The 16,875-nt window shown below is 44.2% G+C and overlaps 1 protein-coding gene across 1 annotated transcript in view; it reads right to left on the bottom strand.

Annotated features, from left to right (window-relative positions):
- TOP2B (DNA topoisomerase II beta) overlaps positions 1–16,875 on the bottom strand; it is a gene marked incomplete in the record, with an annotated part of 2,991,925 nt that overhangs the window by 141,553 nt on the left and 2,833,497 nt on the right. Inside the window, 1 exon segment of the mRNA XM_044066877.1 lies at positions 3,562–3,717. Within this exon segment, the coding sequence (XP_043922812.1) occupies positions 3,562–3,717 (156 nt within the window).

Here is a 16,875-nt window from a genome sequence, read left to right on the forward strand (position 1 = left end):
GGCAGGGAATTCGGATTAAGACAAGCCTCCGAGTAAACATCATCAAGTATGTCCAAGACAGGAGGAATAGCCAGAGGTCTGTGTTGAGGTAACAAAAGAAATTCCCTAAGCCTTTTCTTGGAATCAGAAAAGTCTTGGCCTTCCCAATGGAAGTGTTCCCTCAAAGTGTGCAAGGTTTCCCCAAAAGAAAAATCCTCTGGGGGAGATACAGAAGGAATGGACTGTTCTGCATCAGAATCTTCATAAGGGGAGTACGAGTTTTCCTCTACATCAGAATGTTCTGAGAAAATGGAACCCTGTTCAGAAGAGGGAGAATCTTCCTCGACTCTGGGTCTCTTGTCTGGAGGGGGTTGGGAACCCCCTGATAAGAGTAATTAAATCCTCAGCCATTTTAAGCATCTGCTTTTTAGGCATGGGGCCTGGAGATGGGCCCTGTGCAACAGGCCTCTTGGGATGCATGGCTGATTTGGACTTAGTAAAGGCCTTAATGGAAAAGGAAGATGAGGGTCTAAAGACACCCTGGGTGGAAGTGGACCTGTCCACATTAGGAGGCTCAACACTCACAGTGGCTTCGGTGGTTGTAGTCTGAGTAAGGGCCGAGGTACCTGCGGTCTCGGTTACAGAAGACACCGCCAAGGAAGTGTCGTCGGTAGTCAGGGACTGCATAGGCGTCTCACTGAGAACCGGACCACGTGCAGCCGGTTTTGGCGTGGTGTTGGTGGAGACCGCGGACCTCGCGTGTCGGTCCTTGTCCTTGCGTTTTTTGGACAAAACGGTAGTCGGAGTCACCGACGACATTTTATAATCAAAGGCTTTACCAAAATAGTGTTGGGCGAACTCGGCCCGATGCTTAATAGTGCGTTTATTGAATAGCGCAAAAGCGACAGCCCGAGACGTCGTGGTCTGGGCCTAAACAAGGTATGCAGAGGGAATGGAAATCCTTATGCGGTATTTGCTTCCCACAAGAAACACAATTGTTAACTTCGTCTGACATCAGTCTGAGGCAAGAAAAGTTTCCCCAACGGGGTACTTAGCTTTAATGAAGACTTCGGTTTCCAATTTTTTGTAAATTCAGGCGCTGGCCGACCGGCACTTGCGAACTGCTTCTGCTTCGGGCACCGCGCGGCAAAAAAGACCGAAGAATATGGTGTCGGCTGTGTCTTATATACCCCTGTCGCACTGACGTCAGGAAAGAAAGCGACGACAACCGACGCCGGACCAAGACTTTGGAATTCGGCCGACTGAGGACCCGCCTGACGGCAGAGAACCCATATGTGATTACTGCAGCTGCATGCATGATGAACATCCACAGTGTAAGGTGTGCTTAGTTACTTGACTTGCAGAATGCATTAACTCTTGTAACTCTATTTTCTGCACAAACAGGAAAGGAAGACACTTTTTGTTTGAGGAGTTGCATGGTATGTTGCTGAAATTTTAGCATACGGAACTGACAATTTAGTGCTGTGATAGCAAGAGTAGCAGAGGTGTATACTTTTTTACCCCATCTATCTAGTGCTTGGGAATTCCTATCTGTGGGAGTGGGATTCTTAGCAGAAGTTGTTTTCATTCCTTTAAGCCCTTGAGAAATTACCTCAGGGTCAGCAGTAGGATTTTTGAAAAGAAATTTGTGAGTCAGGGACTCACACCTGTCAGGGATTCTGGGTAGCAGGAGGAAGGGTGTCAAAAGTCAAACTGGATTCCATGAAAACATCATCCACGACATCCAGGACTGGGGGAATGGCCAGACGTCTATGCTGTGGAAGCTCTAAGAATACTCCGAGTCTCTTTTTACACTGCTGAGGGTAGTCCTGACATTCCCATTGGAATGAAGGGTTTATCCAAAGGAAAAGTCCTTGGGTGGAGAGGCTGAAGAAATGGATTCCTCTGCACCAGAATCCTCATATGCAGAGAGGGGATGCATGTCTTCATATTCAGATGCATCAGAGTCATCAGACTCCTGTTCAGATAAAACTACTGGGGCAGAGCTCCTTTTCTTTTGGAAGGGGTAGCTTGGCTTCCCCTGATCAGCAGGATAAGGTCTTCTGCCATTTTAAGCATTTGAGACTAAGGCAAGGAAGCAGGTGTCTGAGATTGGGTCATTGGTTTCTTGGGTGTGGTTCGTACCCTGGGCCTTAGAAACTCAGTATTTTTCGAAAGAACGGTAGACGCGAAAGAAGTCGTCTGTTTGTGTCGAGAATCGGTAGTGTGAAGTACTTTCTCGGAAGCCGGTGCCTGCTCAACGGCTCCGGAGACATCCAAGGTAGAGACGACCGCAGGATCCTTAGTTGAAGATGAGTTTTGCAGCATACCTCAATAGCGGCCTGCGAATTCACAGAAGTGGGCATCAGGGGCTGCAAAAGCACCTCACTGGGGACCGGAGAACTGACGACTAGCTTAACGGAAGCATTGTCGTTAGGTTTGGACCTGTGCGGTCTGTCTTTGTCTTTATCCTTATGTTTTTTTTGGACGATCTGCTGTCGGATGGCTTACCGAAGCCACATCAGAATTCAAGGACTGTAAGTGAAAATATGTAGCTACAATAAGGCCCGACGACATATAGTTCTGGCGTTAAAGCACAAAAGTGACAGCAAGGGACGACATGGTCTGGGCCTAAGCAAGTGACTGAGTAAGTAAGTCCCGGTGTAGTACTTGCTTTCCACAGGCGAGACAATTGTTAACTTTTTCTGACACTGGTTAGAGCAAGAGAAAAGGATCCCAAACGGGGTACTTAGCTTTAGAAGACTTTAGCTTCAATTCTGAAGATGAAACTCAGGTAGCGGTCGACCGGCACTCATGCAAACTGCTTCTGCTTCGTGCTCCTCGACAAGAAAAACTGATGTAATGGCATTGGCTGCCTTACTTTATACTACTGACGACGTGACGTCAGTCCTGAGGCCACAGCAACTGACGCTGAAATACTAAGCCTCTGGTATTCGGGCCGGCTGAGGGCTACCCCAAATGTGATGACTGCAACAGTGAAACACAAAGAACATCTGGGTCTACAACAGGACTATCATCAGCTCAATGCTCTTTGGTCAAAGGCCTGGCCCAATGCCAGACTGCAACTCATTCTACTGCAGTCAACAATTAACATGGCAAGAAATTAAGATAGCACCAATCTACTGGCTACATGAAAATGTACAGGGTAAGCAATATCAGCCCAGACACAATGGAAGACTGCTTAACCCAAAGTCTGGCCAGATGTTAGACTGAGGCAGCAAAAGAGATTCCTGTACTGCTGAATGAAACTGTGACTTAAAAGGAAAATTCAATACACCTGTAGGTTTATTATACATTACCCATCCTTCTCATAAACAAGATGCTACAAAAGGTTTACAGATCACTAATTCAAAAACAGAGATTAATGTTTCATTTATGACAGTTCACATGGTGTTCACCGAGAGACGATGCACTAACTTCAGGCAACAAAGATGATTGTAGTCAAAACTGCTCTAGAAGTATCCAGCATGTATCTTCCTCAGCCTAGTAGCATGCTGTAATCGTTATTGTCCATGTTTCTTATACACACACAAAAAACATCACTTTGAAAGTAACTACTACCTGCAGCTCTCCTCAATTTTGATTCTCTGGGAGCAACCACAATTTCATTTTCATCCACTTCACTATCAGACTTGTCTTCATCTGACCAAGGGTTCCGTTTTTTAATCTTCTTTACAGAAGTTTTCGGGGTTGGAATAGATCTCCTGACCTTGATACCTATGAAAACAGATAATTTTAACAATTATTCAGAATTATTCTCAATCTTTCATTCCTGTGTATGATTTTCATATTTAAGTCCTGATCATTTAAACTTTCACACCACCTGTGGTGAATGGCAGTTCAGTACAGAGGATTAAACCTATGAGCTGGTAAATAAGCTTCAACTGGCTTTAATTTCTTAAGCGTTCACTTTCCAACTGTGCAACTAAAGACACTTAACCAGTGAATGCTCCTAGTTTGCATACAGAAACAAGGCCAAGTACATGCTGTGTTTATACAATTAAATAAATGAAATGGACAAAATGACCATCAGAAATCTGTTTCTGTGCATGCCAATCTTAACATAGCACTACTAATTGTTCCAAGAAATGATGAGTACAGGGGGTGTGGAGACCGCCACTGCAACCACAAACGTCTGAACAGCAGGATCCCTACTGCATACTTCAATATAAGGACCATTAGTAAGCAGTATGCCATGTATGCTAGAACTCTCAGAACTCCCTCACTGTGATGGTGCTCTGATCTGTGATGAGAAATGTCCCCAGGAATTTAAAGTACAGCTGTGTAAGTAAATCTACCAAAAAGTAAAGCTGTGTCTACATTTACTATAATTGTAATTGCTTGAGCAGATCAGGGTTACAAGTATTGATTTTGGGGTCTTTTCCCTGCAGAAGGTTTTGTCTGGCCTGAACACCAAAGTTTTTTCAGCATCCCCAGCTGACATACGTTCACGCAGACCAATGCCGGGGTATACAAAAGAAGTTATGTCTTACCATAATGTTCCATCTGTGTTGTTGAGCTTCACTAATCCTTGACTGTGGGCTCAGTTCTGAGCCTCAGAACCAACTCGGCCGGTTTTCAGCTCGAGCCTCCCAAACTCTTGAACTAGGCTCTACGCATAACGCTCCTCACTAAATTACCTCAGATCAAGTTTGCCTATAACAGTGACAGACAGACAAGTTGTAATAAATAAGAGACCATATTTGTGTTCCTATTCGGTCTAAGAGTCTTAGGCAGGGGGGAAGGAGGGGAGAATGTCAATGATTAGTGAAGATCGACAACACAGATGGAATGTTATGATAAGACATAACTTCTTTATCTGATGTGGTCAATCTTCACATAATCATTGACTGTGGGACAGAGTCCCTAGCTACCTGAATCATGGGAGGCCTCACGAAAGAATATTCCTGAGCACCATCGAAACGAACGATGCACTTCCCCTAGAGACCTGGATCAACTTGTAATGAGTAATAAAGGTATGAGGAGATGTCCAGGTAGATGCTGCACAAATGTCATCTAATGAAGCTCTAGCATGAAAAGCTGCAGACGCTGCTACAGCTCTAGTTCAATGAGCTTTCACAGGACATGGTGGGTGAAGTGCCTTTGAGTGATAAAGGTAATACAGTCCCCTTAACCATTTCACCAATGTAACCTTAGAAACTGTGTTACCTAAGAAAAGTGAGAAGGCCACAAACAGCTGGTTACATTTTTTAACATCCTTTGTTCTGTGTAGACAAAAATGTAATTGCCTGTGTATATCTAACAAGTAAAGACAGTACCCCTTTATTGGAGAAATCAGGGAAAAAGGATGGTAGATGTAAGGTTTGACTGATATTTGACTCTGAAACAACCTTAGGTAAAAAGGATGGATTTGTCCTGAGGGAAACCTTGCCCTTATGACATATTAAATAGGGATAAAATAAGTAAAGGGCCACAGCTCCAAAGGCAAGCCAAAACTTTAATTTGTGAGTGCTTTCGTTCACTTAAATCAAATGAACTTCTTCAGACAAATTCAAAAAGTAAAACCCCTCCTTATATAACCAAGAAATCACATGACCAATAAAATGCATTACATCACAAGTTTAAAACTGATTGTTAAAAGGCATATACATACGTATGAAGATATTTACATATACTTTAAAAGAATTTTTAAGCACAAAGTGGAAAATTATTAATATATAAAAAACAATCAAAAAGGTGCATCCAAACAAACCTATAAGTACATAAAATATTATATTATCGTACAAGAACATTCTATACTGAATTTCATAAATTCATTCAGCGTAACAAACTTTTAAGCTTGAGTAAACACATAACAGAACACTGCTCATTAAGGAGTGAGTAACTATGCGCATTTAAGGTAAGTTGCCACCCTAACTCTTGTCTTTCGAGTAAAAGGGATGTATGCCCACCTCTAGGGCCCTCCATCACCTGGTCAATCACCTTAAATTTAAAGTGGTGTCCAGGGTTGTCCCTAATGTGGTTGGCCAAAGCATTATTTTCTCTGTTTCTATTTACACTATAAATGCGTTCATAGATTCTTTCTTTGAACCTACAATCGTTTTTTCTGATATAAAATGCCAGACGGAGTTGACATCTTGCCAAATATACCACACTTTTAAAGTTACAGTCATATCTAGCAGTGAATGAAAAATGCCCGTTACCAATTGTATAGTCCCTACCTATGTCTATGTACCTGCAATAGGCACAGGGTTCACATTTAACCATTCCTGGGTTCCTGTTGTACAATTTATGCTCTTTCTCTAATACATTTTTTAAGTTCGCTCCTTTTCTCTACACAACTCTTGGTAGGGCACCCAATTTAGATCTAAGATCCGAGTCTCCCATAAGGATGCACCAGTTTTTTAACAGGGTGCCCCTTATGGACTCACCATAAGGTGTACATGTAGTAATTAAGCTGATAATACATCCAATCTTATCCCTATTGTTATTACTGTGCACTGGGGTATTTACGTCAGCACTATTACCCTCAGCGGGGGCAAGGCTAAGCATATGAGTTAATAAGGCTGGTGGTCCCAAAATGGGTGAGAAGTGCCACTCCCTTCTTTTTATTTGAACTCCTTTTATGAGTCCCTGCAGTAACATGTCAGGGTAGCCCCTTCTTTCAAACATTTGTCTTAAATTATTGCATTCTTGCATGAATTCTCTATCCAAGGTGATCATCCGTGCTGCCCTAACCAGCTAACCTTTGACTATACATTTTTTCTGGTATTGTGGATGGCAGCTTGTGTAATGTAAAAATGAGTTAGAGTAGGTTTTCTTTCTATGAATTTTAGATAAGCAGCACCCCCCTAAAATGTCCTTAGTTAATTCCACATCCAAGTAAGCAATCTTTACGCTGTCAAAATTGGATGTGAATTCCATTAAGGATGTGCCAGCATTCATCTCATCCACTATTTCCTTAGCCGTAGTTTCAACTCCATTTATGATCATAAATATATCACCCAGAAATCACGTATAATACATGATTTTATCTTTGATGCTACTTCTGGTAAACACAAAATGGTGCTCCCAGAAGGCCATAACTAAGTTAGCGAAACTACTACCACATGGGGACCCTATAGCTACTCCCCTTTTCTGTAGGTAGTACGTACCATTAAAAATGAAAAAAATGTTCTGCAAAATGATGTATAGCAGTTCTTCAACTAATCTAGTTTCATTTGCTGGGGCACCTCTTACTACTAACACATCTACCACCCATTCAATTCCTAAATTGTGGGGGATGACTGTGTATAGGTCTTTTACATCCACAGTTAAAAACTTGAGCTCTTCACTACATTCATGATTATTCATGTCTCTTAAAAATGACCAGGAGTCCTTACAAATTTGGTGTTCCGTTGTTACATATTTTTTTAGCCCAAGCATATGTGGCTGAATTTCTCCCATCAATTATGGGGCGCAGAGGAGGGTTAGCCAGATTCATATGAATCTTTGGAGTGCCAAAGATAACAGGTGTGATAGGTTATTGATGTTAAATACTTAAACATGTCCAAGTCTATTTGACCGCAAAAAAATAAATCATTAATGTAACCTCTTATTTTCCTGTATTCTACATTAGGTTCATTTAAAGACACCATTTCATAACTGTCCTGTTTCAGCATTTCCTCCATTCTACAGTTATAATCATCCTTAGTCATAAATACTAGCCCCCCACCCTTGTCTGGCTTCATGACTCTGAGGTTGGCAAGCCTCAAAGCATTTAGTTCCAGTACATTTTCATTAGTCATATTCGTTTGCAATCCCCCATGAGCATAAGAGCCCTTTAATTTATTTCTAAAATCAATTTTCCCTTGGGCTACAACAGGATAACTGTAATGCTACAGTGGAACCTGTCAGTGGCACAGATATAAGGACTGTACTGAAGCAGTTTGATACAAGTTTGCTTAAATATAGAAAGACTCGGTTGGAAACAGTGTACCTAGAAGAATGTCTGAAACGTGAACAGGTACCAAAAAGGTTAACGTATTGTCCCTAACCAATGGGGGTTATACCAAACTCCCAATTTCACTTAGAACTGGTTTCATTTTTTAACCAACAGGGGCTTACCTTAATGAAAATATCTAATTATAAAAAAGAAAATGCTGAGCTGTTTAATGAACTGTTAATGCTGGAGGACAGCATTAAAACCAACACTGACTTTGATAGATACAAATTTGAATACAATAGAACTTTTGAGTCAACTGATGCCTTGATTTTAAAATATAAAACTACAAAAATCAAGAAACTACAGAGAGACCTTGATGACTACACTAATGGTCTGGCTTTCCCACATCCAAGAATGCCCATCAAGAGTAGCAAAAGCCCCTGTTAACCAACCACAATGCTTTGTTAATATTAATATGCATGAGGAGGCTGAAGCAGATCTGACCACTAGTGACATCACTGGTGATGTCACTGAACCAGAAGCCAGCCAATAAAAAGTGAGCGTTTGCAAGGGAGAAACATCAATAGAGTTTCAGGGGAACAAAATGTTCATGTTTCTACATACAACAAAGGTCAAAAGCAGTGAAGAGGCACCAAAAAGGAGGCAAAATCATGGTAAAACAACCACTACAACAAACAGAGACAGTAGCAAACTGGGAAGTACAGCTTGAAGAAATTGAAAATGAGCATGGGACTGTTATTTCTGGTGAAGAAAACCACAGTGAAGCAGCTGTTACTTTTGGTGAGGAACACAACCACAGTGAAGCAGCTGGACATCCTGTTATTCAAACTAACCAGCAAGGTGACTTCAATATATTTAACTTTACTACTGTGACTATAGAACCTAATTTAATTGAACTTTTAGCAAGTGGATTGACATTTATACCAATGCAGAAAGCAAATATAGGCACTGTACTGATGGATTTTAAGCTCTACATACGTAAATTAAATTTACAGCTTTTATTTCATGGTTGTGAAATGAATAATGTGAATGAAAACAGGGCTCCTAGTACGTTTAACCCACCCTTGCATCCTACACTAGCACTTTTTGAAAAAATATGTGAAATTGATTTTAGAAATAAATGAAAGGGCTCATGCTCATGGGGGATTGCAGAAGAATATGACTAATGAAAATGTACTGGAACTAAATGCTTTGAGGCTTGCCAATATCAGAGTCATGAAGCCAGACAAGGGTGGGGGGCTAGCATTTATGACTAAGGATGATTACAACTATAGAATGGAGGAAATGCTGAACCAGGACAGTTATGAAATGGTGTCTTTAAATGAACAATGTAGCATACAGGAAATAAGAGGTTACATTAATGATTTATTTATTTGCAGTCAAATTGATTTGGATATGTTTATGTATTTAACAACATCAATACCTATCACACCTGTTATCTTTGGCACTCCAAAAATTCATAAGAATCTGGCTAACCCTCCTCTACGCCCCATAACTGATGGGAGAAATTCAGCCACATATGATTGTGCTAAGGTGGTTGATGGTATCTTGAAAAAATATGTAACAATGGAACACCAAATTTGTAAGGACTCCTGGTCATTTTTAAGGGACATGAATAACCAGCAATGTAGTGAAGAGCTCAACTTTTTTAACTGTGGATCTAAAAAGACCTTTACACAGTCATCCCCCACCATTTAGGAATTGAATGGGTGGTAGATGTGTTAGTAGAAAGAGGTGCCCCAGCAAATGAAACTAGATTAGCTGAAGAACTGCTATACATCATTTTGCAGAACAATTTTTACATGTTTAATGGTACATACTACCTACAGAAAAGGGGAGTAGCTATGGGGTCCCCATGTGGTGGTAGTTTTGCCAAATTAGTTATAGCCTTCTGGGAGCACCATTTTGTGTTTACCAGAAGTAACATCAAAGATAAAATCATGTATTATACGCGATTTTTGGATGATATATTTATGATCATAAATGGAGATGACACTATGGCTAAGGAAACAGTGGATGAGATGAATGCCAGCACATCCTTTCTGGAATTCACATCCAATTTTGACAGGATAAAGATTGCTTACTTGGATGTGGAATTAACTAAGGACATTTTAGGGGGATGCTACTTATCTAAAAATCATAGAAAGAAAACCTACTCAAACTCATTTTTACATTGCACAAGCTGCCATCCACAATACCAGAAAAATCTATAGTCAAAGGTCAGCTGGTTAGGGCAGCACGGATGTTCACCTTGGAGATAGAATTCATGCAAGAATGCAATAATTTAAAATGAGAAGTTATGTACCTACCATAACGTTCCATGTTAGCGGTCTTCTCTCGCCTTCTTTCTTGCTGGATGGGGTTCGGAGCCGATCCTCAGCTCCGACTCGGCCACTTGCTAAAGCTCGAGAGCTAATTTTACCGGCTCGAGGCAACCCTATATCCCATGATGCAAGGTGATGACTACCCAGATCTCGTTTGGTAGCCAAGGAAAATTATGCAATATATTCCTCCAACTGGAGAGGAAGAGGAAAAGGTAATAATAATAATCCCCCGAAAAAGATCAACCTGATCTAGTGACACTAGTAAGCTGATTAGCTGGAAAAATTGGATCAAGACTCTTAAAGGAAGAGGAACAATCTTCTCGGTCTGACCAGGCTAGGGGGATGGTGGGCGGGACGCAAGAAAGAAGGCGAGAGAAGACAACTAACATGGAACGTTATGGTAGGTACATAACTTCTCAATGTTAAGTTGTCAATCTCGCCTTCATTCTTGCTGGATGGGACCGCGTCCCTAGCACCTCTATCCTGGGTGGCTCAATGGAACAGACTCTTGAGAATGGTGGAACCAAAATTTGCTCTGTCTCTGGAGGCCAAGTCTAATTTGTAATGCGAAACAAAGGTATGAGGAGAGGCCCATGTGGCTGCTGCACAATTAGTGTCTATTGGAAGTCTAGCCTGAAAAGCTGTAGATGTAGCTAGTGCTCTGGTAGAATGGGCTTTTGGCCTAGAAATCAACTCTTTACCTCTGAGCTGATAAATGCATGTAATCACAGAAGACAGCCATCTAGATAGGGTTACCTTGGATACTGGAAGGCCTTTCCTGTTCTCTGCATAGGATAAAAACAGTTGATCAGATTTCCTAAAATGTTTGGTTCTGTCCAGATAATATCTGAGTTGGCGGTGAACATCGAGATAATGTAGTTTTTGTTCCGCTCTATTAGAATAATTTGGGAAAAAAAACTGGAAGATCAATAGACTGATTTAAGTTCGTCTGCGATGCCACTTTGGGAAGAAAGATGGATTAGTCCTTAGAGAAACTCTGTCTTTGTGGAAGATTAAGTAGGGAGGATGAATGCAGAGGGCATGAAGCTCAGATACTCTCCTGGCAGAAGTAATGGCGACTAGAAAGAGTGACTTCCAAGAAAGAAATTTCAATGAACAGGTAGCCGCAGGTTTGAAAGGGGGAAGAATCAAGGATGTTAAAATTAAATTTAGCTCCCACTGTGGTGGGGGGGTCTCTAATCGGAGGTTTAAGTAAAAATATACCTCTAAGGAATGCCTTGCAAAGTTTATGTGACATGATGTTGTGGTCCAACAAGCCGATATGAAAATATGAAATGGCTGCCAGCTGAACTTTTACTGTGGAAGAAGAAGATCCTGAATGAAAAATCTCGGTTAGGAAGTCCAAGACCGAATGAATCGGAGCAGTAAATGTTCCTAGCTTTTGCCCAGAAGGAGAAACGTTGCCATTTACTAGTGTAAATCCTTCTGGTGGAAGATTTAAGGGAAGCTACTATGATATCCCGGACGGGATTAGAAATCATAGGAAGCCTGGCTAGGGATGGAAGTGGAGCAACCAAGCAGTGAGGTTGAGAGAAGGTATGGATTGGTGCAGCTGCCCTGACTGGTGGGTCAGAAGATCTGGAACCGGGTCCAGATACCATGGCTGTACCAAAAGATAACGATGTAGGAACGGAAACCATATCTGTTGAGGCCAATAAGGGGCAATGAGAATCATCTTGGCTCTCAAGGCGGTTGCTTTCTGAATTACTTGTGGTATTAGAGGGAAAGGAGGAAAGGCATAGAGAAGTCCCCGGGGCCAATCTTGGATTAGAGCGTCTCTAGGGGGATGGCCTGGAAGGGGGAAGAGAGAGAAGTCGTCAGGGCATTTGCTGTTTTGAGGGGTAGCAAAAAGATCGCAGCAAGGAAGGCCCCACTTCTGAAAAATCTCTTCCGTCACAGATTGTTTGAGAGACCACTCGTGAGGCATGAGAATAGCTCTGCTCAACCTGTCCACTATGATGTTGGATTTCCCGGGGATATGCGTTGCTATCAGAAACCGCTGAGAAGAGATTGCCCACTGCCAAAGTCTGAGTGCCTCTCGACACAGTGGATAGGACTTGGTTCCGCCCTGCTTGTTGATATACCGCACTACGGACATATTGTCCGTTTGAACTGCAATAGTTCCCAGGGGAAGAGAGTCGTGGAGGGCTTGCAACGTTAAAAGCACTGCTCTCATCTCCAGGACATTTATGTGCAGATGGCATTCGAAAGGTTGCCAAGTGCCATGGACCATCCTGCCCTGATAATGCCCCCCCCCACCCGATCAGGGAGGCGTCCGATGTAACCATGGCGACCGGGGCGGGAGGAACAAAGGGTCTGCCCTGATGGACTTGAGGGGACAATATCCACCAGGTCAGATGCCTTTTGCAAATTGGAGTTATTATGATCCTGTGACGCATGGGAAATCGTTGAAAGGACCATTGGGCGAACAGCATCCATTGTAGGAGACGCATGTAAAAGCGGGCAAGGGGAAGAAGTGTTATGGCGGCCGCCATAAGACCCAATACTTTCAGAGCAAATCTGGCCTGAATTTTGTCGCTGTGAAGAATCACATGGATGTGATTTTGAATATCCAAGATCCTTTGGTCTGTTAACTTTGCTGAAAGTTGTACAGTGTCTAATTTGGCGCCTATAAAGGTAATAGATTGACAGGGCGACAAGGCAGATTTTTCAAAATTTATAGAAATCCCTAGCCCCCTGCAAATGTGAATGGTGTAATCTCTGGCTTGGAGAAGTTGATGCCTGGTGGTGGCAATGAGGAGCCAGTCGTCTAGATATGGAAACACCTGGAATCCTTGACGTCTCAGGTGAGCCGTAACTGCTGCCATACATTTGGTGAACACTCTGGGGGCTGTAGTGAGTCCAAATGGCAGGGCTCTGAATTGGAAGTGACTGGCCCCCAGCCGAAAGCGGAGAAACCTTCTGGAGCGCCTGTGAATTTTTATGTGATAGTATGCATCCTGAAGGTCCACCGAGCGCATCCAATTGTCCTTGCCCAGAAAGGGTAGAATGGACTGAAATGTGACCATCCGGAATCTTGTTTTCTTTACAAACTTGTTTAGTTTGCTGAGATCTAATATTGGTCTCCAGTCCCATGTCTTTTTTGGTACTAAAAAGAACCTTGAGTAGATTCCGGATCCTATTTGGTCTGCTGGGACTGGCTGGATGGCTCTTTTTGCTATCAGTTTTGATATCTCTGGTACTGCTAAATTCCCTTAGACCGGGTGGAACGTCTGGAAGGGTTCCCTTTTGCTGAACTGGGGTTTGAATAAAGGGAATTTTGTAACCCTCGGATATAATCGACTGTACCCATTTGTCTTGAGAAAGGGAAAGCCAGGCTTTTGGGTACAGCGATAATCTTCCCCCGACTGCCTCCGAAGGTGGACAATCGGGCAACATCTCAGGGATGCTGGAAGGGTTTGTCAGAGAGAGGCTCCCTGCTACCCTGATTCTGCGAACCCCCTCTGCCCCTAGGGCGGCATCTGTTGTTGTTACCCCCTCTGCCTCTGGGGGTAAACTGACCTCGTGCATCAGGCGTGACTCCTTGAGATTTGCGGAACCACATTTTCCCTCCCTTCTGACCTTTTGGGTAAGGTACTTGAAGGGGTGGAGAAACGGACTCCTACGGCAGAAAGAGTCTTGCCATCTTGTTCGCATCTAGTCAAGGTGTCTTTCACTTGAGGTCCGAACAAGGTCGAAGCATCAAAAGGAGAGTTTGTGAAGGACGCCTTGAAGGGGTCTGCAAAATTACAAAGCCACATCCAGGACTGACGCCTTAAAGCCACTCCTGTGCCTGCGGCCCTACTTGCTCCATCTGCTGCATATGAAATGAGCCGCATGGAGGAGTTAACAATGGAGTTAAGGATTCCTAGCTGTGAGTTAATTTTATCCTGGGACCCAGCAGCTGACGGATCCTGTAAAACTTCTCCCAACTCTTTAAGAACATCACTTTGAAGGCGGGTGAAGTGACACAAGTAATTCAGCGACCGCATGGCAAAGGTCGCTGAAGAAAAAATCCGCTTGCCGTACCTATCCATAGTCCTGGAATCCTTGTTAGGAGGATGGACAGGTACTGAAGGAACAGCTAGTTCCTTCTTGGTGGCTGCAGCCACCACCATGGCATCAACCGCAACACCTTTTGTCAAATATTGCCTATCAGGTGGGGCCGTGATGAATTTAGAAGGCCTCCGAGGAATGGGTTCCACTGAAACCGAGGCCATCCACACCTTCCGAGCCATCACATCCATAAGAGGGTCGAAAGGCGGAGACACCCAGGAGGTGGAGGGTCGAGACCCGAACGCCTCCAGGTATACCGACTCGTCCTCGGAAGGATTAAGGGAAGGCCAGTTCCCCCTCTGCTTAAAGAGTTCAAGGATGTCTGAGAAACAGACATCCTCAGAGGGGGACATTGGGGATCCCTCCGACTCATCCAAGTCAGTATCGGATGTAATGGACTTGGGGGAGTCTAGATGTTTCCTCTTACATGTCCCCTTACGCGGAGGTTCACCTGACTGGTCAGGAGAAGCCTCGGAAGAGGAAGATATTCCCAGTGGGGAAACCTGAGGCGTTGGATCTCTGGGTCCGGGAGCAAGAGAGTGGGAAGAGACGTCAGCAGGCACTGTAGTGGGAGGAGCTGATGGAACTGACCGTTGACTACGCCCTGGGGCTAGTACACTCCTCATCACCTCGAAGGCTCCCCCGTCAGGAGGCCGGAAGGCTCCCTCTCCGAAGAGATAGGAACCCCAGGCCGCACCGACAGGGACGGCTCCGAGGCTGATGTCGGGGCTGAGCTCACCAGCGCCGAAGCTCCGAGAAGGAGAACGGGATCGGTCAAGGGCCCGATGCCACTCGCCCCCTCGGAGCCGACGAGAGAGACCAGATGCCCGGATCCCTCCAATGAAGGCATCAAGGAGGAAATCGGAGCAGAGGATGACGGAGCCGAAGGGGGGGGAGGGGTGGTGGTGGTATCGGCTCCGAAGTCACAACAGTCACGGCTCCGAGGAGCTCTGGCTCCAAGCTCTGTAAGAGAGTCGAAGGAGGAATGTTAGGTGGATGTGTAATAGCTACCGTCTGTTGAGACGGGCTATGGAGCATTTGGACCAATGCCTGAGACTTGTAATAGTCTACTCACCACTCTCTCAAGGTCGTGGTCGGACAGCCTGGACGACCGAGAAGACCGGCTCCGATGGCTCCACTCCGAGAGCAGGGGTGATCTCGGAGCCGAATGTATCGACTCCAACGAAGGGGATCTTGATCTCTTTCTTGAGATAGGTGGAGCCGAAGGAGCCGAGGATACGTCGGCTCCACTTGGAGCTGACACTGAGTGCCCAGATTTAGCAGTATCGGCGCCGGATGGAGCCGATACTGTAGCTTTTGACATAGAAGGATCGGCTCCGGCCGGATCCGATCTCGTCACAGAAGGCGAACCAGCAGCCAATGGCTTAGGGCTTGGAGCCGAAGGCTTAACTGGTTTCGAGGGCTTCCCCGGAGCCGACTTAGTCGGGGAGCTCTCAGGCTTTAATAAGCCCCTCAGTATTAATTTATTTCTGCGCTCCTGCAGGACTCTTGGGCTGAAGGCATGGCAGACAGCACAAGAGTCCTGCAGGTGCAGAGGACCCAGGCAGTAAACACAAGAAGTGTGACCGTCTGTCAGAGACATCTTCTGACAGCACGAGTCATACTTCTTGAAGCCTGAGACCTTTGTGCCCTTCGACATAACTATGTCGAGGAAACACTAAGTGAAAAAAACACAGACACACACACAATAAACACCCAATCCAATAAAAATTAAAACAGTGATACAAACACACTCAAACACCACACAGAATCCCTGACAAAAAATTAGGAAAGGGGGAGGCTTAAGGCCTAACTTAGGGGAAGGGATAAATAACTGGAAAAATAGGGAACACTAACGGAAATAGGGTTAAACTAATCGTTAAGAGTTTACACAACAACGGTAGTGACTAAAACTAAAGGGGAGAGACTAAAAGTCTGAAATTTGAAAAAACTTACCAGGAGCCGGTAAAAAAAGCACCTGCAGTTTAAAGCGGCAAACGAGATCTGGGTAGTCATCGCCTTGCATCATGGGATATAGGGTTGCCTCGAGCTGGTAAAATTAGCTCTCGAGCTTTAGTAAGTGGCCGAGTCGGAGCCGAGGATCGGCTCCGAACCCCATCCAGCAAGAATGAAGGCGAGACTGACAACTTAACATCAAATGTTTGAAAGAAGGGGCTACCCAGAAGTGTTACTGCGGGGACTCATAGTAACTGCGTCCCCTCTGAACAAGTGCAGCAAACAGATCACAGAAAGGTTGACCCCAATGGTGGAATATCTCTTCTGCCATGACTGGAATGACAGACCACTCATGAGGCATTAGGATAGTTCTGCTCAAATTGTCCGCAATCACGTTGGAGCTCCCTGGAATGTCCATTGACGTTAGAAAGCGGTTGGAAGAAATCACCCATTGCCATACTCAGAGAGCTTCTCGACAAAGCGGGTAAGACTTTGTTCTCCCTTGTTTGATGATGAACCAGACTGCTGACATATTGTCTGTCTGTACTGCCACTGTTCCAAAGGGGAGGGCATCTTGAAATACTTGCAGTGCTAAGAGCACTGCCCTCATCT

The sequence above is a fragment of the Protopterus annectens genome, chromosome 3.part1 (assembly GCF_019279795.1).
Source record: "Protopterus annectens isolate FY-2018-M chromosome 3.part1, PAN1.0, whole genome shotgun sequence".
In the NCBI taxonomy this organism is placed as follows: Eukaryota; Metazoa; Chordata; order Ceratodontiformes; family Protopteridae; genus Protopterus; species Protopterus annectens.